General features: G+C 40.2%; 1 protein-coding gene across 1 annotated transcript in view; it reads right to left on the minus strand.

Moving 5' to 3' along the window:
• Positions 1-22,327, minus strand: part of FAT4 (FAT atypical cadherin 4) — a 150,557-nt gene that overhangs the window by 51,159 nt on the left and 77,071 nt on the right. Inside the window, 5 exon segments of the mRNA XM_030020759.1 lie at positions 7,658-7,832; positions 8,586-9,508; positions 13,788-14,138; positions 16,701-16,962; positions 21,044-21,175. Coding sequence (XP_029876619.1) covers positions 7,658-7,832; positions 8,586-9,508; positions 13,788-14,138; positions 16,701-16,962; positions 21,044-21,175 — 1,843 coding nt within the window.

A 22,327-nucleotide genomic window follows, 5' to 3' on the forward strand; every position in this document is an offset into this window, starting at 1 on the left:
CTTTATTTCTCTTTTTTTCCTTTGTTATTTTTACAAGGTTGTTGTAAGAAACTCTGGATGATGAGAAACAACACTGAATTACTGGATATTCCTGTTTACCTCATTAGTGATAAGGTAACCTGATAGAGTAAGAAAGGCCATCATCTACACTCAGTCTTTTTAGGTGGCATAAAATTATGTTCCTTGAAAGAAAGAACAACAATTCGCATCAACATTTATAACTAACCAAAAATTCTTAATAAATAATGATGTTTCTACCAACAGTCTGGATTTCTTTTACTTATGAGGGATGCAAAGAGGAAAAAGATTTAGTTATCTAATAAAACTCGATATTTTCAACTATGATTCCAAGAATGTCTGTAGAGAGATACTTTTGGCTGTGTTACTACATCTTATCTTATGCTTTCCTAGACTCTAGACGAGAAGTACATTATTCTCATCAGGATTCTCTTTGTCTATTTGAAAAAAAACCCACCCAAACAACAAAACAATCATGGGATTTGCATCCTCCTGAGGTAGAAACTATGGAGTTCTCCTCAACTCCACTTGGACCTGAGTAACATTACTATATTTTTGTGCAGATAGACTGCAGGTTTTTATATTGCAAAGCACAAACATGCACACACCGTGCTTGATGCCCCCTCCCACGTCAGTTCTGCCATACCTGGCTCTCTTCCAACGCCCCGATTTCTGAACCTTCTTGCCTCTGTCTCTGTCAATGCAAAATCCCTGAAGACCTGTTTCTAAGGAATAATACTTATAAAGGCTATAGTTTAGTAATTGGTCGATTTTATATATATATTAATAAGAGCAAATTAGAAGATCTTACATTATTTAGAATGATTTCCCTTCTTTTTCTTTTGTTGAATGCAGTGAAATGGAGAACAGCTCACCCAACAAAATTCAGCTAGAAGCAGTTTATCCCATCCTAAATAAGTCTGTCAATTACTCGCTGGATTCTCCATGATCCCAACAGAGAGCAGAGAGGGAATTACACACACAAGAAATGTTTGAATGGAGAGGTATGCACTTAAATTGAGGACTTTTCTAAAAGTCCACAAGTACGTCTGAACTATAGAGAACAAACATCTTTAACATGGATTTCTAACCCCTTGCCTTGTGCAAATAAAATCCACCATCACCACTGAGCTGCTTTCAAAACTGAAGTTCTGTCCATGATTTTAACCTGAATGAAAAACTTTCATTTTTTCCACAGATATTTCAGCTTGCACTGGCCAGCCTGAGCCCTTTGCCAACCTGAATATACGTCTCTCCCGTAACTGCACCCCAGAGAACACAGACGCTTGGATTTAGCCCAGAGGCTCTCGCTGAACTATTTTGAAAATAGTGATCTAATAATGAAGGTTTAACTCCAAATAGAAGACTAAATCCCTCAAATAGTATTCTGGGGCTGGATTGTGCATCTTGCGGGGCGGTCCTCTGAAGGGATGGGCTAAAGCCCTCATCTCCTTTGGGGTGTAAACGTGTCACATTGTATAGACATCAATACGCTCTCTTCCTTGACAATTACTCTCTAGGGGACATCGGATTGACTTTGCCGTAAACCTGCTTCCTAAATAGCTTTTTGAGCTTTCATCTTCTAGGGAAAAATTAAAAAGTGCTAACAGTTTCTAGGCTCTGTGGAAGGGTAAGATCCTGCTATTAGCTTCCCACAACTACAAAAAGCCACTCTCAATTCTCTTCTCTCCTGATTTTAGATGACGGTAGGACAAAATGAACACTATGAACTCACTGATGAGTCTGTCGCCATTTCAGTTCTCCACTGTGTAATTTAGAAACAAATTTAAAAATCATGCAAAACTACTAAAATGATAGTTCTAGTACCAGTATTAAAAGAGCAAAGATAATAAAACTAGTAAAATAGTAAATCAGTAAAACTAGACTTAAGTAGACAGCATTGACATGAGGAAGAGCTTCCATAAGGGCAAGGAAATAAATGGAGCTGGGGTAGAAACCAATATTCATTTTGAAACAGCTGTGGCATAAAAGAAGACCATAGAAGAGAGCAATCATTATGTAAACTGCTAAGCACCAAGGTAAGCATACGTCAGCTTCATTTAGCTCACCGAAGCCTGAAGCGATGTGTATATTTAGACATAGCACAGAAAGCATGGAAAATGGGACATTTCTAACTGAAACTTGTGAGTTGCTCGTTTGTTTTGACAGCAACAAGATTTAAAATAGCTGAATTTGTTTTAAAAATACAACTCATTCTCTTCAGGCAACATCTTTTCACACTGTAGACTGCCTGTTAAGTAGAAATACAGTGTATGCTAAGAAAACAGCATAGGTATAAATGTCTAAGCCCAGTCAAACAAATCTCACACAGTGTTAACCCTCAAGACTCTTTCTTGCCGTTACTAGAAAATACAGCCATCCTTTACTTGTCACCGCAAACCGGGAAATATGTTAAAATGTGTTAAAAACCAATACAACTACACTGTCAGATTTCATTTGATTTTAGGATTGAAGGGAACCAAAAGCCTGTCTCGAAAGAGAATTCCTGAGGAGGATATAACCTCTCTGCTTGGTTGCCCTCCTGCATTCTTGAAGGAAAGAACGCATAAGTCGGGGGCCAACATCTTCTAAAGAAAAAACATATGGCCGTTTTTCATACAGGCCAGGGATGTATACAAAGAACAGCTAACTAAATATAATAATCAGTCCACTGATTCATTTCTTTCAAAACTATTTATCTAAATCAGTAAATAGATTATTTAAAAAAAAAAATTAAAAAACCCCACACAAACACAGCTTCTAATTAGAAACATCACATTTTGATTTTGGTTTTAGTGTGGCAATATGCCATTCTGACCAACCAAATCAAGAGATGGGGGGTGCAGTTTATTTAAACAGTAGTCCTGGGCAGCTAGCAGGTTTCCAGATGTGCTATTTGACATCCCTGCAACCAATAAATAAAAGGAGGAGGACTGTTGGAATGCTAACATTTGCTCCAGAAAATTGCTCAAAGAGTTAAAGACAGGGATGATAAAAGCCGCTGCACCAGTTCTTGTCACGGTGCCAGAAGTGAATGTTTACCCAACGCTGCGTCCCCACCAGATGAGGTGAAAAAAAAATTCAGAAAGTGTCTTTTCCCAACCATTTTGCCATGAAGAAGGGTATGGTGAAGCAAAACAAATGATTTACGTGGTAGAAATAGACCCATAAAGTCACATTCAAATAGTTGCATGTAGGTTTCTTGGCGTTTATGCTAGCAGACATTTTTGGGGAGCATCTGCAATCTAAACGCTATCATGTTATTCCACAGTCCATCATTTTGCCTGTCATTATATTTATAATTCATGCACTCTGGTCTTACAGCTTGCGCTGCAAGAGGGGCTCTAAATTGAGATGGCTGAACTTTGGGGTTGAATTACGTTTTATTTCTCGACCAAAGCCACAGGTGTACAGCCCTGGAAGATGCTGCATGTTCCTCGTGACGGACGCTTTGCATGTCTTCGTAAATCCCCACTGCCTAGAGCAGCAGTCTAGTATCTGAGACCCAGCAGTAGTTAGAGCAGGGTGGAAGTGCAGAAGTGAGGGAAGAGTGATGATAAAACAAAGTTGTAATCAAGAACCTTTGTGCAGACTGTCTTGTGGAAACTGGGCATGAAGCAGGCTGCATGGCCAGAAATCACTGAGCCAAGTGCCAGAAAACGTTTTATCAGTCTTTTCCCTACCCCAGAGCGGAGGGAAGACTCTCTGCTGACCCAAGATCTACCCTGAGGAGGATTAGCAGGCAAGGCCAAGGAATAGTTGGGCCAGAGCCAGGACGATGCATATATCATGACTGACTTCTCTGGGCCTGAGGGGAGCTCTTGCTTGGGAAAGCATTTTTTCAACAACTGCCCGAATTTCCGTCACTGGTGCATGTGGTCCCACCAGCGGTCCCCGTCTGACCTGCCCAGCATGCTTATGAGCAGCTCAACTCTTAATAACTCAACAACTCTTCTCATGTGCCAAGGACTGAAATCTGGGGTCTGGAAGAGCATGCCTGCACGGCGTGACGAAGCACAGAGATTTCTGAGCCAGCACCCCATGCAGCCCTACCGCCTCAAGGCTTCACGTATGCGGGCTGCTGCTTTGCAACATCCTAATCCTTCACCTGCTGCAAACAGACTCAGTGTACGTGCTGGCAATACGTGCTATAAAACCCGTAAGGTGCTGAGGATGAAACAACAGCCATCACCAAAGCGGCTGCACCTTCTGAGGCCACGGATTGTTTTCAAGTACATTGGACTGACACCTTTAGATAAAACTAATGAAAAATTAAAAATCCTTCTTCTTCCATCAACTTCCTCATACACAGGCTAGGGTAACACTGTAAGAACCACCGTCACCAGTTGATGAAGTGATGATAAACATAAGAAAAGTAAGAAATCCTCGATTATGTATAGGGAGATCAGGAAGACAACCAAAACCAAGCTGGGAATCCATCAGTTCTCATGTCTAAAGGTGCTTCTAAGCATGTGTTGTGTCTGCTCCCTTGAAAGAAAGGGAAGAGTTGGCATAGACTTCTATAGGAGCAGGATATCGTCTTTTAATGTTTTAAACCAGTCAGTGTAGCCTATAGAAATTGAGATGCAGATCCTAAGAAAAATGGGGAGTGGGCTGGACAGACAGAATTTTGCCCTTGATGTGCTACCCAGACATTTCCAGCGTTAACGGCATCTGGATGTCTACCATGATTTTTATCTGTAAAAAAACCCTAAATAGATGCACCATATATGGCAAGACTGTTGCTTGGGCTGCTAAAGACAATCCAAAAGACTGTTTATTGCAGCTAATAAAAGCCAAATTCAAAGTGCAAAGTATAATACCTTCCCCCTGATTTATTTTCAAAGATAATACGGATGTGGATAATTTCAGGCAAGTCTGCTTTCTTCAACATTTTGGCAGGCACTGCTTTCCTACAGACGAGCACTACCTGTTTTGCATGTGTGTTTCTGGTTGAATTGTCTGTATGCGAAATCATTCTTTCTAAGCATTATCAAACAAATACAAACAAAGACACTCTAAAGAAATAGTTACATTAGGCAAAGAGCTGGACATGCCTGTGAGAGTTTCTTTTATAAACATTTAGCAGCTCCCCAAGAACATAATATTCAAAACACTTTTATTACCCATTTCAAGATTGTGTCATTGCCATCTTTCTGCTAGTACAGCCAGAACTACCCAATTTAATGAAGCGGGCACTTACTAGCAAAGGTCAGCGTGTTACCACCTGGATATCCATCACACACCCTTACTGATAGCTTTTGTAACGTTTTGTATATTTTAAAAAATGTTTTGTTATTTAAAAATACATTCTTCTTCTGGTAAATTGCAACTCTTTTAGAAAGGCTTGCTCACATATTATTCTAACTTATCTGCCAAATGTCTACAGAAGTACATGTGCATTCTATGTAAGATAATGTAATTTATAGCAATATAAAATTTGAGATGCAGCTCGACAGAAATGCCAGAGTCCGTAACTTGGTCCATTTGTTCCACATTATTATGACAAACATGGCTTTTTAAGATGTCTCCAATGAATTATATGCCAGAGTGTTCTTTACCATCTAGACTGCTTGAACTTACTATGACTAATTCAAGCATAACAGGGATCCCCTAGAATTTCTTAAGTATGTAATATATTTAAAGTACTTAAAGTATCAATTATGACTACGGTCCACATCTCGCTTCCATGAAATCAAGGGAAGTTCTGGCATTGACTTCTGCTGAAGCTGGATACTTTCCTATGATGTTTTAGTTTGGATAAATCATGACTAACATAGTTTTAAATGTATTCTTTGACGACATTAATTTAGAGCAAGTCTTCAGTCTAATCAGAAGATGTTATCTAACATTATTCACCAGGCTGGTTGAAAACTATACCAAATCACACTAACCGTGGATTAGTCAGATTGTAAACTTAAACACAGCAGAACAGATAAATTTAGCTTAAAGTTACTACTGAACATCTGCTTCTGAACACTTTTGTTAGTACCTTTTAACACTGATAGAAGAGAATAATAACTTGTGAGTTAGCTTTACAAGAACATAGCAAATTAAAAAACGAAACAGCTTCAAACAGTGTTTAATCAGCATAATACCTACATGTTTAAACACAGTAACTAATAAAACATACTGCTGTTCTTGTCAGCCACTTACAGCAAAGGCCCCATACAAACTTCATGTATTAAAGTCTCCCCCGGATTATCTGAAACTCTAACATCTCCCAACACAAATAAATATTTTCATTTGGTATGGTTGGGTAAATCTCCTGGATTTCATATTTTTTAGGAACCCAAGTCTAGGAGAAGATTGTGCTCTTGTCAGACTTTTGGCTGACACATGGTGCTAGGCGTGGGGTACAGCTGACTTCTTGCTCCTCTCCTTTTTCCAAGAAGGACAATAATTGTTGGCTGTGTGACACCCCTTATCAGTTCAGCCTTTGGGTATTTTGTATGTAGACCTAGTAAGTTTTGTACAGGCCTAATTGACTCCTGCCAACTTGGACTGGGAGAGTAAACAGACATCAAGGATCTGCTTTCCCTCACATATCCAGCCTCAGCTTCTGAAGGAACATAAGGACGTTCGAGCCCAAGCAAGTTCAACTCACAAGTGAGCGCTTTGCGGCTACAGAGTAACGGAAAGCCAGTGGGAAAAATACAAAGCATACGGTATCTCTAGCCAAAGTACAAGACAAATAATACGTCAAGTCCTAAAATTGTGTTTCTCAGCCTCAGCTGTGCTCAGACTGTGAAATACCTGAGCACTGCTGCAATAGGAAAATATAAGCCATAGATATTGTCACTGACACAAGATACTGAACACAATATGGCAGAAAACAAAATCATACCCACATGTCAACAAGTTGGGTTTGCTTCTATTTTTATTATTAGAAAGTAAGAACAAGTTCTGCAGTAAATTAAATCCATCAGACCGGGGGGGACCGCAGATCAGTCCAGAATACGATGCAGGATGTCTTTGTTACTAATATTCATACCAAAATCTGAAACCATACTTTTGTGCTCAGACACCTGAAGTGAAAGTGTAATTAATCTTCATAACAAGAATTCACATCCTGCTTTAAACTGAGGGAACTTGGAATACATTTGGGATTCTGGAGCATACATATGACTGGATGCTGAGCAAAGCAGAAAATTAAAATGTTGAAATGTAAATTTTCTTTACTTTTCAGGGGTAAGATTTCAGTAGGATTAATTGAGCAGTCCATAGCTGATTTCTGGCCATTGATTTGACCTGGCTGCACATTTCTGATGACAACATTATATTGGGTTTTATTACCATTTATATTGGTTTTTTATTGCCATGCATGAGGCTCTTATGATCTAGGTAGGACCACTCACTACTGCAGGGCAAAAATCAACCTACCTAAATCTGTAGTGAGTCCTACTAATATCAGACAACTAGACATGAGGACAAAAAAAATCCTGACTTCCAGAAACTGAACTCCCTTCGACAACAGGTAAGCCCAGGTCCACGCACAGAGATCTAAACTGAACCTTGGGTACCAATCTCCACCCACTAAAGTTTCAGACCATCATGAAAATATTTCTTTTCTATCCAGAATGCAATGTTTTCAAGAGATAATGAGATTTCACCAGAAGAGACTGCCCGTTTGCTTTACCTGAATCAGCAGCTGTGATCAGTAGTACGTACTGCTCCTTTGCCTCCCGGTCCAGGCTCTGCACCAAGCGCAGCTCTCCACTGGCCGAGAGAGTAAAGGCTCCTTCTTCATTTCCAGCCACCAGCACATAAGTAAGCTTGCTGTTTAGGCCTTGATCATCGTCCCTTGCTACAACCTAAAAAAGCAATGCAAACAAGTGGGAAGATATATCAAGAACTGATGCGTACAGGGTCTATAAAATTGTTTTGGGGTGGAGGAAATATTCTCTATGACAATAATCTAAATTTACAGAATGAATTAATCCAAATGCTTTAAGGGCTACTGTAAATTAGCTGTATTTGTAAAAATGACTTAACACAGTGGTGATGGTTTTAAAAGCATAATTTGAAAATATTAAATAGTTGATTACTTATTTTTCTCAAGCATAAATACAGTGAAGACTATGCTGGGGCTCAGTGAAAACCACAGATGATCTCGTATAGGCTGAGCTCTGTATCAAAGCAGGCATTGCATGTCCTGCTGGCTGAATCCATTTAGTGCTCTTTCAGTGTTAGGCACAGAGCCTCATCCCATGTAGGTAATGATAAGATTGAGAGATTTGTGATATGAAAGTTGAGATTGAGATGAGAGATAGAGCAAACTGTTAAAGTCCCAGTGTAGGCAGGAAGATAGATAGGGAAAACACAAACAAAACTCCAAAGCAGAATGTAAACTTTTGGTAAAAAACAAGCAAAAAATCCTCCCACCCAAACAAACAAAAAGGAAAACAAGCCAACAACCACTGCATGTTAGATTAAAGCCAAGGGGCAATTTTTCAATTGTCTTGCATCTTTTTAATTTTGGAGAAAAGACACTATACATTAATACCATATATTGAGGCATGCTAATAATTGTAGGAGATACGTATTTATTTGCTGAATGTACTCACCTGAAGAACAACTTTTGGGAGCGTCTCTAAGTTCTCAGGGACATTCACAGAGTATGGAGAAAGTTCAAATGTGGGAATATAATCATTGACATCCTTCAGAATAATACTGACTGTTGTGGTATCGGTCCTTGGGCTGCTCCCGCGGTCGGCCGACTGAACAGTCAGTGTATAGGAGGGCTTTTTCTCTCTGTCCAAAGGCTTGGCAACTGTTATCACCCCCGTCACAGAATCGATCCGAAACTCATTATTGGCATCTCCGCTCACGATGGCATAGCGGACCTGCCCGTTTGTACCTTCATCTCCATCCGTAGCAAACACCTGGATTAAATCCGTCCCTGTCAAAGTATTTTCCCCCACCTCTACTTTATAAAGCTTTTGGGCAAAAAGCGGGTTATTGTCATTAATGTCCAGGACTATAACCACCACATCCGTAGATGAAGAAAGGGACGGCTGGCCCTTGTCCGTGGCTACCACAGTCAAGGTGTAGTTGGACATGGCTTCTCTGTCGAGCTCCCCGGTGAGCCTCACTTCACCATCAATAGTGCCAATGCTGAATTTGTTTCCCAGAGGCCGGAGCAGACTGTATTCGATGTAGCTGTTGGGACCACTGTCGGGATCGGTCGCCTGCGCTTTGAACACAATCGTATCTATCGGTGTGTTTTCTGGGACGTAGGTCAGCTTCGGGGAGATAAAACTTGGAGGACTGTCGTTCACATCCAGCAGAATAATTGAAACTTGGGCTGTGCTTGTATACCTGGAGGCTGGGAGAGGGGCCATGTCGTGGACTTGCACGACGAGGCTGTAGAAAGATTGGCTTTCCCGGTCCAAAGGCTGCCTGATGCTCAGCACCCCGCTGTTGTCGATGCCAAAGTGCCCCGCGCTGTCCCCAGATGCGATGCTGAAGGAGAGCTGCGAGTTGGAGCCTGGTGGGGTGGGGAGAAGAAAGGTAGAGAACGTGACTTCATCCCACTGACCTAGATATAAATGTTTCTGGCCTCATTTCTGTATGATCATGCTGCCTGTTTACCCTCCTCATCACCATTTTTGAATCCATCAGCTAATTTCAGCCAAGCTTCACAGTGGAACAGAAGCCTTTGAAATAATTATTTTCTGACAAGAGTTGAAGAGAGAGAAGGAAGGATGTTAATTGGAGCAGCCGCAGAGGGAACGGCTGGCAGAGCTCATCTCTGCATTTCATTCAGCAGGAGCTGCACAGCGGCAACATGGGTAATTTTTCCCCATCTACAATGGTTAGGGATAAAGGTTTCGAAGGCTTTTCCTCCAGAAACCAAGACTCAATAGTTCTGCTGCTAACTGAACAGCTGTTTCCCTCCATTCTCCCCAGTTCAACTAAGCAACATTATTACTAATGTAATTATTTGATGAATCCTTCCCCCCAATTAAAAAAAGCCACAACCAGAAACTCCCAAGCCTAGCTGGAGCGAGCCAAGAGTGAATACTGGGGAGAGGTATGCTTCCCATATACGGCATTGTATTCCAAAATATCAGATGAACAGCCGTCATCTTATGATCGAAACATAACTAGCAATTATGGTCAAGGGAGAGATTTATAATTCTGGTAAGGGAAATGCATTCTGAATCTTGACAAGGCTGTGAAATGACCTTAAATACGCCATACAGGAAACAAATTTATGTTACTGCTTCAACTCTAGAGTTCACTCTAAGCAACTAATTTTTGAGGACACCTAATTGAAATGAATCTTCTCTTATATACATATCTATAAGTATCTCTCTCTATATATATCTTACTCCTACTTTAATTAATTTCGAAAATCCTCTTTTCTTGTTTTGGGTCATAAAGACTGTGATTTAGGATTAGTAGATTAACAGACCTTTTGCTACTAATTTACCCCTCAAACTTGCTTTTTCATGCAAAGAAACCAAGCTGTCTGCTTAAGTAGCTGATTACTTCACTGTGCGTTTTGTCATTTTTACTCAGAAGCTCTTTTCCCTCTGACTGAATTGCTTTGATAATAAAATTATTCCTGCATTAGATTTATTAATCTCTGCTGTTGATTACACTCAGACTTGGCAAGTCTAGTCTTACTTGTCTTTCCCCCAGTGGCTACTCTAATTGGCATCTTTCCCTCTCTCCTCTTCTCTTGTAGGAACTGAATTATAAAATAAATAGAATCAAACATGAAAGACAAAATATTTTAATGCAATTAAAGAAATTAATACATTTATATGCCAGATATTAGTGTTTTTACATTACTTTGATCACAGTGAAGCACCGTGAAAGTTTAATGCTAGTCTGTTTTTTGTTCAGTTGCATTTTCAAATGACTAATTATATGGATGAAAGTCTTCTGATTTCAGTAAAGTACTTTCTGGCAATTCAAGATTTTTGTCAATTGACTTTGGAGATGGGTAGGAATTAGATCTTACAGAAGAAAATTCTTTAATTCCCCCCCCTCCCCCAGTGTTTTATATGGTGGTGTTTGTTCCTATAAAATTTACTGCTTATTCTTCTTTATCTCACCTCCATGTACCTTTTCATTCCTTGTCCTGTATTCTCATAGGTGTCAATGCTGCTAATAGATTAAAGTGTGAAGCAGAGAGTTGCCTAAATACCAGTGGAGCCAGGACTGCCACTTAATGAGCTATTCCTTTTTAAACACAGCATGCCAGGCTGGCATTGTGCGCCTCGTCCATCCCCTCTCCCCAGGTTTGGAGCTGGACTTTTTGGAGAGAATGTAGGGGCATCCTCTTTGCTGAGCTTTGGGTTTATTTAATCTGAGGGTTAATCTGATAAAACTCTGAGTGAGAGCTCAGACATGGAGCCACCAATTTCGGGATGATGCTCTTTTAAGGGTCTTGTTTCTATTTTTATTTATTTACTAATGAGGTAAAAAAAAAAAAATCCTACTCCCCTCCCACCATTCTGTAAATACCTGCAGGGTCTAACTGGGAAATCCCACCGGTTTTTTGCCTGGAGGAATATCTTGCTATGCTTTTTAACAAATAGACAAGTGTGTGCTTTGCCCTGAGATTTTTCCTGTTAATTTGATGTGGAAAAAATTAAAATCTGAATCTCAGAATGAATGTGTTTAAGAAAACTGAGTTCTTTATTGCTCTAACTAAGAGCAGTAGCTGATATTTACTATGCATCTGTATAAGAAACTGTCCAAGCTGAGATAAACAGCTACTGTTTCCCAAGGAGTGTGTGGAACAAGAAAATGAAAATGGGAGCAGTCTCACTATCACCATGGTTTTGCCTTTTATCAGTGTTTATCCTAAAAGAACAGGCATACCTCATTATAAAACAATGTCTTTTCAGAGCTCCTTCAAACTATGGGATCATATAACATACATAATCAACGAAATTACATTTCTGTGCATTGAGTGCGTTATCTGTGAGCCACATGCAGAGAAGTATAGTACTAGCTATTTCTGTACTCTAGATAAATATAAGATGACACAGGATAACAAGTTTGGGCTTGAAACAGAAACACCAATATATCATAAAATTTGCTGAAGTTACAGTCCTATGGGAGAACTCAACCTGGCATGCTCTTGGAATGAAATTTCTGCCCTATTAATTTTAAATCCAGCCTGTTAGAAAAGTAAGTGTGCCAGAAAATATAAAAGGCAAGATATCTGACTTCTCATTGCATTGCTCCTCAAATACTCAGTTGCTTCCTTCATAATTGAGTGCATGATGAATGCAAAATGATACATCAGTGCTATGACATAGTTCATGTCCACTGCGCGCAGATGGAAATTAACGAATGAGGTGCGAGAGAAAAGGAAAACAGACCCATAATGGTTAAGTGAAATTAACTTCCAAAAAGATTTGAAACCAAGCATTGTACTCCTAACAGGAAAATAAGAGGAGATAGATTAGACAGAAACCCATTTATCTACCGGTCTGAGGGAATAACCCCTTCCCTGGATATGCATGATGCAAGCACAAGTTCATCCTCCAACTTATGGTTAGTTTACATAAAATAAAAGCTTTAACAAGAGCGGTGAAAGAGATATTCATGCAAGAATAGCCAATATCATCAAGTTATAATTTCTGACTTGTTGGCTTATCTTATGGAATCTCTTCTCGCTCACTTTCTCAGTTTGATCTCAAAACCAGTTGCACAATTTGTACCATGGAAAGTTCTATCCATCAACACAAAATTTATGTTCCCACAAAAATGTTTGAGTTCAACAGCTCAGCATTTCCTGAGGAAAAACTGTTTTACTGAATAATCTTCATCAGCTCAGTCATTTTACATGCATAAACTGGGATTCCTCGAAGCATGTAGGTGCTTTGCGCTTGAAGCACACATTTCAGCGTAAGACATTTCTACAGGCTTTGCTGAGCCAGTGCCAAGTTGAGAGGAGACAAGGTTGCTTAACATGTCACAAAAATAACCCTCACCTGTAAAGTCACTATGAGTGTTAGGAATCATTTTGTATCAAGTCACACTGACAAATGTCTGTGGACACTTAAGAAAATGCAATATGCTATGCAATGATTTTTATGTATTTTATGGCCATATTCTACAATTATTCTTGCTTGGACATAAACTGTATGGCAAAATGGTTAAGCAAGCTATAAAGATTGCATCTTTTACACTCCAATATATTAACACCTTCTAGATGCCATAAATAATCCCAAGATTAAAGCTTATTTTAATGAGAAATTTTCCCATGATCTCTTTTAATCAGTTTTTTAACCTCCACTATCAATACCCTATAGATCACAATTCTCTTCAGGATCCACTTAGAAGTTACAGTACATTTGATTGCAGATGATGTCTCATATTGCCAGAACCTTATTTAGAATACATTATAAACTTTATGAAAAAAACAATCTGAAAGAACACTTAGGTCTAATTTAAATGTGCAACCTAAGCACCAGGGGAGAAATCATAGTGTTCAACTGCTGTAACGTGCTCTAGGTAAAATACAGCTCTGCAACTCATTTCTGCAACAGCAGTTAAAAGCAGTATTTGACTGTATTTTTAATTTATCACAAATAAAAATAAGGAAGAAACCACTCACTTAAACCTAATGTGAAATATGTGAAAAATAACTTCTATTTACACAGCATGCAGTGAATTTAAGCATATGATGGCATCCTAGAGATAGCCCTAATTTGCCCTTTCTGCTAGGTCTTCTAATATATTGCTAAGGCGAAATACGTACTTATCGGCAGAGGTACAGGATAGGAGGAAATGCCTACCATCATCCGCATCAGTGACGCTGAAGTTGAGAATAGCGGATCCTGGAGACAGGTTCTCCATCAAAGACGTGCTGTATGAGGTCGTGCTGAACACTGGCGGGTTATCGTTGATGTCCAATATATTGAAGTACACTCTGATGGTGGTAAATTGGCCTCCGCCATCTTCCGCGCGGACGGTAAGAATGTAATACTGCTGGGCTTCGTAGTCCAGCGCGCGTGTCAGGTTGAAGACTCCCGTAACGGGGTTCAGGAAGAAGATACCCTCTTCATCATCTTCACTTACGGTGTATGTGATTTCCCCGTTGATACCGGAGTCGTCATCAGTGGCTAGAATGGCTGCCACTAAGGAACCTGCACAGCACGACAGGACAGCAAAATCAGTCACTTGCAAAAGGCAGCTCACTGGTGTGGTCAGAGCCAGCTCATCATCAAGCAGCTCTGTAGAATAAAAGGTATCCTCCGGTAGAAATTCAAGCCTCAATATTATATGACTAACTACTAGGAAAGGCTTTTCAAAGCTAAAAGGAACAGTATTCAGTATGTTTATTTTAAAGGGCTACTAAAAAACCCCAAGAAATGGCCAGGAATATTTGGTTTTATCTTTAAACGGGAACATGTCCAGATTAGATATCAACTGGGGCAAAAATACCTTTTCTCCTGTTAGGTATTTTCTTTCTATGACTCAAAGGACTCTCTCCTCTCCGCAGACAAGTACGAGTTCTGCAACCTTCTAGATATTTCTATCTAAATGCCAAAACTGAAATGTCAGTACGTACCAGATATCCCAGCTCTACTTTTTGAAAAAGTGCCTTCGCAGGGTAACTGCGGTTAGAAAACTAGAAACCTTATAGGGGTCCACTCTTCACTGTTTTCTGAAATTCAACTCCTTGTGAATTTGTGCCATTGTTTTCATTTCTGCATAGCTGTGTTCGCACGACTGACCTATCTTACTAAAGTTTGGAAATTAAGTGTCACATTTTAGTATTTCGAACACTAATTATAATTAAGATCAGCTCATTTCCAAGAAAATAAATCACCTAATTTCTTTTCCATGGAGCCAGATGAATTCCATGCGTTGCAGCACAGTTAACTATTTTCGAGCAACGTGACAATGAAAACTGCTTATCATCAGAATGAAGAATAGGAAGCTACAACTTCCCTTAATCCAGCTGAATATGCTGGTATCATTTACATCCATTTGATTACCTCAGGCTTTAAAGTTTCTGATGGTGCGTTAATTGGTGAAGAGGGCTGTCCCGAAGCTGGAGGGGATTATCAGCCCTCCGGCAAGTTTGCGGCACGGGAGGCTCAGGGAAGCTCAGCAGAGAGCCTCGCTGAGGCCCAGGGAAGGTACAATTCCCAATCTCAGCTGCCAGACTGCAAGGGGAATGGGGATTACTCTCTGGGATAGAAAGCAGAGCCCCGAAGGGGAAACCTCGCAGTGCTTCACCCCTGGATGAGCCTGCCAGCTGCTCCGGGACTGCTGGAGAGCAGAATAGGAGAAGCTGCAGCATTTCAAGTACAAAATCAGCCTGTTTCTTCCTTTGGGATCCATCACTGCTGAGCTGGGTATAGGGCACAAATGTACACCCCATCAATGATTGAAGAGAGAAGCCTCATTTTAATGTGGAGGGAATTACGCTCCCTATTTCCAGGGTTATTCCTGCTAAAACAGACTGAGCCTCAGGACTCTGAGTGACAAGAGATAAGAGCATAGCTGGGGATTGGCAACCAAACCGCCCCATGCTACATAGATTCCTCAGTTACTTCCAGATCAGATTCCTGAGGCACAGCCGATTGCACTATAATCCTTTAATTCAAATCACCACTGAATTTTGGGACTCTGACTGTGGGACAGAGTGCAAACGTTGGAGGCATGGGGGTAATCTTGGTTGTGCCAACCTGAGCCTCCCATGTTTATAAGTCAAAGCCCTAATAAAAGCTTGAAAGCTATCACCATGTCATTTGCATCTCTTTTGTTTATTCATGTTTTAGAACAAGCTTCTAAGATGCTTAAGTTACTAATACTGGCAGATACTGCTTTTATACTAGCAGTCTGTATAAAATACAGGAAACTTTTTATTGCAAGTAATATTCATTTCTCATCTGGAGACACATAATATAGCACAGTTTTTGAAAACTTTTTTTTGGTCTAAATATTCTTTAGCTTATGACATGACTTTTAAATGTCAAAACACTCTTGCATATGAAACAAGCTTTAAAAGAAGAAAACAACAACTTAAGAGGTTGGTGATCATATTTAGGAACAAGAATTAACTATCTAAAGGTTAGATTTTCTACAAAAACCTTGTCAAAAACAGAAGTCAAAGACAAGATCAAGGAAATATGATGTTAGGGTTAGTAACTGAGTGCATGCAGGGAATATTATTAAGGAATTGTTGTATTACTGGCTGCTCAATTGTCACCCATTTTGTGCTTCTACACTTGATGAATTGAGTACTGTAAGTCACATTCACTGAAGACGGCTCACTAAATCAATACTAGCATCACCATTACATCTTCATGATAGGTTATACTGTTTGTATCCTGTAAGTTGTTCCTCCTACTACTGTTTTGTTTGCTGTTTTTTAAGTAGTCGCACTCAGAGCCTTTCATTGGGATACAGGCATAATTCCTGTTCTGCATCTAGGATTTATCTAAGTGGCAACCATTTCTCTACTTCCCATTGAAAAGAAATTTGACCTCACTAGTGATACAGGTTTCCTAGCAAGCAGACTTTCAGCATGATGTGATTGCCTCTATTTCTCCACCCCATCTGATAGACGCCTTCAGCATCTTCTGTCTCCTGACCAAGTCAGACAGGTCTGCTATCCACCCCCCCGCCCCTCAAGTCCCTGTGGATTGACAAAAAGAAAAAAAAATCAGTCAATTTTAGGGCCATTTCCCATTTACCTGGAGTGGCATCTTCTGGGACGTCGAAGGAATACACTGGCTTGGAGAATTTGGGGATATGGTCATTAACATCGCTAACCGTGATGTTTATTCTCATGTCTGAGGACTGCAGGCCGTCATCAGCACGAACCAGCAAGGAATACTTGGAGCGGCGCTCCCGGTCCAGGCGCTTGGTGGCTATCAGGTCTCCTGACTCAGGGTCAATGTGGAAGCTATCATCTGCACCGCTGATAATAGTGTATGTGACGAGGGCATTGGCTCCCTAAGTAAAAACAGAAGTGGTCAAATCAAGTTATTTGCCAGGAAAACCACATCATAATTTTCAGTAAGACAAGAATTGTTCCAGTAACTGCACTTGGCGAATATTTTTCAGACCAGTTTCCTTTAATAAACAGCCTTCCTGCCCAGTCCCTGCTTCAGTCCCCCAGTAAAGATGCATACGCACACAGTTTTTATTTATGAGTCGTGAAATGACGAGATTACCCAGATACTTTTTGCTCCGCTGTTCATAAAAGGATCACATCCAGTCAATACCATAAAGCTCTGATACCGGTTTTAATTTCAAGCCAGCATCACTGAGCAGTGTTAACATCTTCCCTCTTAACAGGGATCAGTGTTTATTCTTCTCGTTTTATGTTCAAAGGTTAAATTAAATTCCTGCCAGTGGGATCATCTCTGCCTTTCTCGCTCTCTGGAGGTGGGATGGAGGGAGGAGGAGAGGGAAGGATGCAAGGAGGGACGACCAGGGGCAGCCACGCGGCCGCTCCACCAGCCAGCACGCACGGCAAGAGCTGCAGCTCCCAGTCAGGGGAAACTCAAGGGAACCGTGCTTGCCTCTCAAAGGCCAGTTTCAGCATGGAAATACATTTACCCCTGTAAATAAACAGCCCTGAAGTGACAAATCATGTGTCATTAAAATCACAGTTCTGATCTCTTGGGTTGTGCTGGAAATCAAACGCATTTGCTTTTGGGTCAAACAAACTCATTCGTCCTTGGAAAAAAATTATTCATATGGTCTTTAAGCATTTTGGTTAAAAGGAAAACTAAGGAAAAGTAATGTTACATAGAAAAAAATTATTGCTTCTTTTTTTTTTTTTCTTCCCCTTAAAGGTTGAAATTAAAACTTAGGGAAAAAAAATGGAAACTTCCATTCACAAGATATTGACACAGTGCATTTTGCCTCAGCCCTGCCCTGTCACAAACACTAAGAAAAGTCACTTGCATCCCATCTGTATCATTGATTATTAACAAGAAAATTGATCCGCCTTATAGGTCCTAGCTCTGAGGAGTACTGAGGTTTCCCAGAAAAAGGGATGCTACCTGAGCTCTTTTTTCATCGACCTCCTGGGGATGGGTTGTGCCGTGTGATGCTGCAGCCAGAGGGTGGTCCAGGGGATATAAGCGGCTGGCTAGAGCATTCAGCACCACCTTGGGTGACATTTTCCCCAAAAGCCAGTACTCAGCTCTAAATTTTGCTTCTTAGCAGACTGACATTTGTCTTTAAGGGAAAACAGAAAGAGATCTAAGATCCTGCGGTCACGTCCTTCTTTTTCCAAGACAGGTTTAAGGGCACTGAAGGTTTGGTAACCTCCAGCATCAGATACCTGTACCTATACCCCACGTGCTGACTATGCCTGGCAATGCGTTTTGCTGGGCAAGCAGATATTTACCATGCCCTCCCCTGGTGCCAAGCCAGAGCTTAGCTTTCACAGCTGAAACCTGCCACTGGCACGCGACTGGCACTTCTGCGGTGAACAACAGATCAAAGAGATCAGGGAGAAAGAAATTCTACAGCTGTTTCAAACACTCTTGCCTAAAAAAGCAAATTAACAGAAATAAACATCCACTCGTATTTGTGAGATGAGAGACAAGCGTTTGTTACCTGACCTTACGAGTGCCTCATGCCAAACTTTTTCTCTGGGGTGTTGTTTCAAAGAGTCAGACTGAGCTAACTGATAAAATGAAATTTAGAAAGAAAACAAGATTTTACATGTGCCCAGCCCTGAAGAGCTGCATGCAGTGCTTCAGCGTACATAGCATCTGTGTGCTCAGGTGTACCTGGGGAACGTCACATGCCTTCCTCCAATTGTGCGGCTTTGCAAAAACATCTGATGAGAGTTTACGATTTCAGAGGTGACCACATTCTTCACCGCTTGTTTGACTAGCCAGCCTCCTCCTAACCGAGCACAGCTAAAACTGCAGGTATGTGTGATACTGATTTAATCAAACTTTATGTGAGTTAGGTGAGAAGGAAACCAAAATACAGATATGTAAAACCTCTTAAAAACCTCTACAGAAATTTCCCATCGACAACTGAATTTAAAAAGTTGCAAAGTGCTAGAAGCTGTTGTAATTGTCAAAGCCTTTTCTTTTGCACCACTTAGCACCTAGAGAATGTCTTCACATCTTCTCTCAGATGTCTACAATGTCCTCATTATAACAGACAAGGGTTTGAAATTTGCTGCCTTCCTACTACCATTTTAAAATATTTGTAAGAGGCGTTCTTGTACACCACTCAGACATGGGTTTTAAGGGTTCTGTCCCTTACCCTTTTGAAGCTAAAACTTTGATTCTGAAAGCATCTGTGCAGGTAGCAAAGGCAGCATGCCATTTTACTGAGCTGCCTATATGGGTTGCATGTGCAAAGAAAGAAGCCAGAAAAGTGTAATGTTGCAGGAATATTATATAAAAAACAAGGAGCATTCACTGTGCCCTCACCTTCAAAGGGAGTGGGTGGGTGGGGGAGAAGGTAAGTATCTCGACCTGAAACGGCACATTGCTAAAAAAACCTTGGACTCTTTGTAAAGGGTTTGAGTTACAAATGTTCTGGTAGGGAAACTGAAATCATCCCCTTTTATAAAAAGATTGACTGATTTCTGTCTGAGGTAACAAATCAATTCCCACTGGATGGAGTGCTTCAGAATGGATAACATACTGGGTGTAGTTTAGGAATGGTCAAAAAGAGGCTGGAGCACAATGTATAGCTAAAATCTTAGATACCTCTTTGCCATATCACTGCAGAGAGTGGTAGTTCAATATTTACTTCTTCCTAATCTGAAGGAAACAGCTGGAATTTTTATTACAGATATGCACCTTTCCAAAATCCTATTTTTTGTCTGTATGTCAGGCTGCTACCAGAAAATAAAAGGAAGAACAAAAAGTTCATAATCACATTCGTACCATTCCTGGGGGTGTTCCAGTCGTTCCCTCCGCAGTAGTAAGATTAAGTACATCAATTAACAATCACAGGATGACTAACCAAGCCAACACAAAAAAGGCCAGAAAGAAAATTCTCTTGAGGAGGTTGAGTTACCTTATTATTTGAATGCAAGAATTGCTCGTTGTTGTCAAGTGTAACCCTATATTTTAATGACAACACAAACTTCTTTGCACGCTCATATTGACTTTTTAGGCCTTTCCCCAGTGGAAAGAATCAGTTCAGGTGAATGAAACAATATGGTTAACATTCTCACAACTTACTTCCAAAAGAAATGAATAAGTCAAATTATATGTGGATATATTTGCCTGACACATACAATAAGACTGCAATACCCCTCACTAAGCCGACTCGCCAACTGCTTAACATCAGTTGCTCAAAGGCTTTTGCTAGTTTCTTAACAGCTCCCTAGTTGCAGCATCCTCACAGTAATGAATCTAAGCAGGCAAAACCGTTTTGCAAACAGGTTCACATACAGAACACATATTTTAGCATTATTTCTTTTCCCCTCTTTTTGGTGAAATAAAACCATCTTTCGGAAAGGATAATACTGATATTAAGTAGTTCTAGTCAAAGGGCAAGCAGGCATTATCAAAAGTTTTCTTGTTCTCCAAGGCTTGTCTCATATTAATTTTACTGCACACCTTGAAATTGGGCTCAACTACAACATCTCTGCTTCAAAGTTAGTTTAAATCTCAAGCTGTGGTCTTAAACTGAATGTCAATAAATCTTTATCACAAGCTGGGCAGTCCAGCACCTTCACCAAGTCATCAGGTATGGTGTATGATAAGACTGATAATAACAAGACCCTCTAAAACCAAAATGTGGGGCTTATTTTGCCATTAGTGGAACCGCTCATTAAGAGACGTCAGGAAAACATTAACTCATTATATACAATCCAGTGAGCAGCCTTCAAGTAATAGAGTATTTGCCTCACTTGCTCGTATGTTTGCCTCTTTGTGACTCCATGATACTGAACACAGTTTTGTGAATGGGCCAAATGCAGTTTAAAGCATGACCGCAATGACTCCCAAGGCCAAGGTCTTATGAAGGGAACAGATAAAAACACGTATTTCCAGAACAGCATTTTCAGTACAGATATTCAAATACGAAACCATGCCCCTACCTCATCAGCATCCATGGCTGTCAGCTGTAATATTTTCGATCCATCTCCTATATTCTCTTCTACAGTCAGATCAAGCATATCTGTGGGGAATATTGGTGGGTTGTCATTGATATCCTGAAGTGTTATTTCCACCTGTAAAAAGCAGCAATAAGGAAAAGTGGTGTGAGCACTGTGAGTTAGACGCTGATTGGACCTGAATGTTACAAATCACATAATTTTGAGAGAAATCAGGTAAATTGTTCTTAATCACATGAATTAGAACATTCCCAAATCACACCAACAGCAGGAAAAGCCCCTCCGGATATTAAAATTCCACATTGTTATAAAATACTCATAGGAAAGCCTCTAACATAAATAAAGTTAATTTGACTTGTTGATAGCAACTGATTTTAAATGGTCCTAGCCCAGTTTATATTGGAAAAGATCCACTGATAGACTGTCACTGTAATCCTCAAAGTCGGCCCCTGGAGGATAGCTGCCAAGTCCCGGGGCAGGAGATCATTCAACCATTAAATGCTGCCTGACATAAAGATGAGGTGGTGTAAAATTCTCTCTGAAATGTTTATATATTGGCAACTCTCCGTTCTGAGGGAGGAAAAAACACCCTTGCACTTTATATTTAAAAAAAAATAAATCTGTTTTTCTCTGTCTCAAAGCTCTCCTCTAATTGCAAACATAAATGTTACTTTAGAAGCACCCACTAGCATCTACTCTCCTTGCCTATGCACACCTAAACAAATGTTCTTTTCACATGCGGTATTTGTATGCTCTTCCAAGTAGTAATGATAGTTCCTGAAAGGTTGTGTGTTCTTTATTCCTAGTTTTTCATAAGCAAGATTGCTGCCCTGCTGATGTTAATTCAAAAAGCTGCAGAGCTCCGTTTTCCCTTGTTGCCGGGTACGGCGTGTAATATTCCAAAAAAGAAAGAAAGAAAGAGAAAACACAGCTGTTTTACATTTATAATGGAAAAAAAGGCTTGTTTTGAACCCAAAATATTAAACGGCCACCAAACTCTGAAGACTCACTAACGAGAAAACTGAGTAGCTGAAGGAAGTCTGTCTTTATTGCTCAAGAAATAGAGAAAGGTAGATAGGGTTGTTGCACAGGAAGGGAGGCAAAGGTATGGATGACTTAAGGAAGATACCTAGATTGACAGACAAAATATTATTTATACTACAGTACCTGCCATGCCACTATCCACAAGGGATCTCCCCGCACTTAGTTGAAAATACATGGGTTAGGCTGCTCTGGATATAACCAACGCAGACATTTCTAGTGATCTCA

Source organism: Aquila chrysaetos, chromosome 1 (genome assembly GCF_900496995.4).
Source record: "Aquila chrysaetos chrysaetos chromosome 1, bAquChr1.4, whole genome shotgun sequence".
Taxonomy (NCBI): Eukaryota; Metazoa; Chordata; class Aves; order Accipitriformes; family Accipitridae; genus Aquila; species Aquila chrysaetos.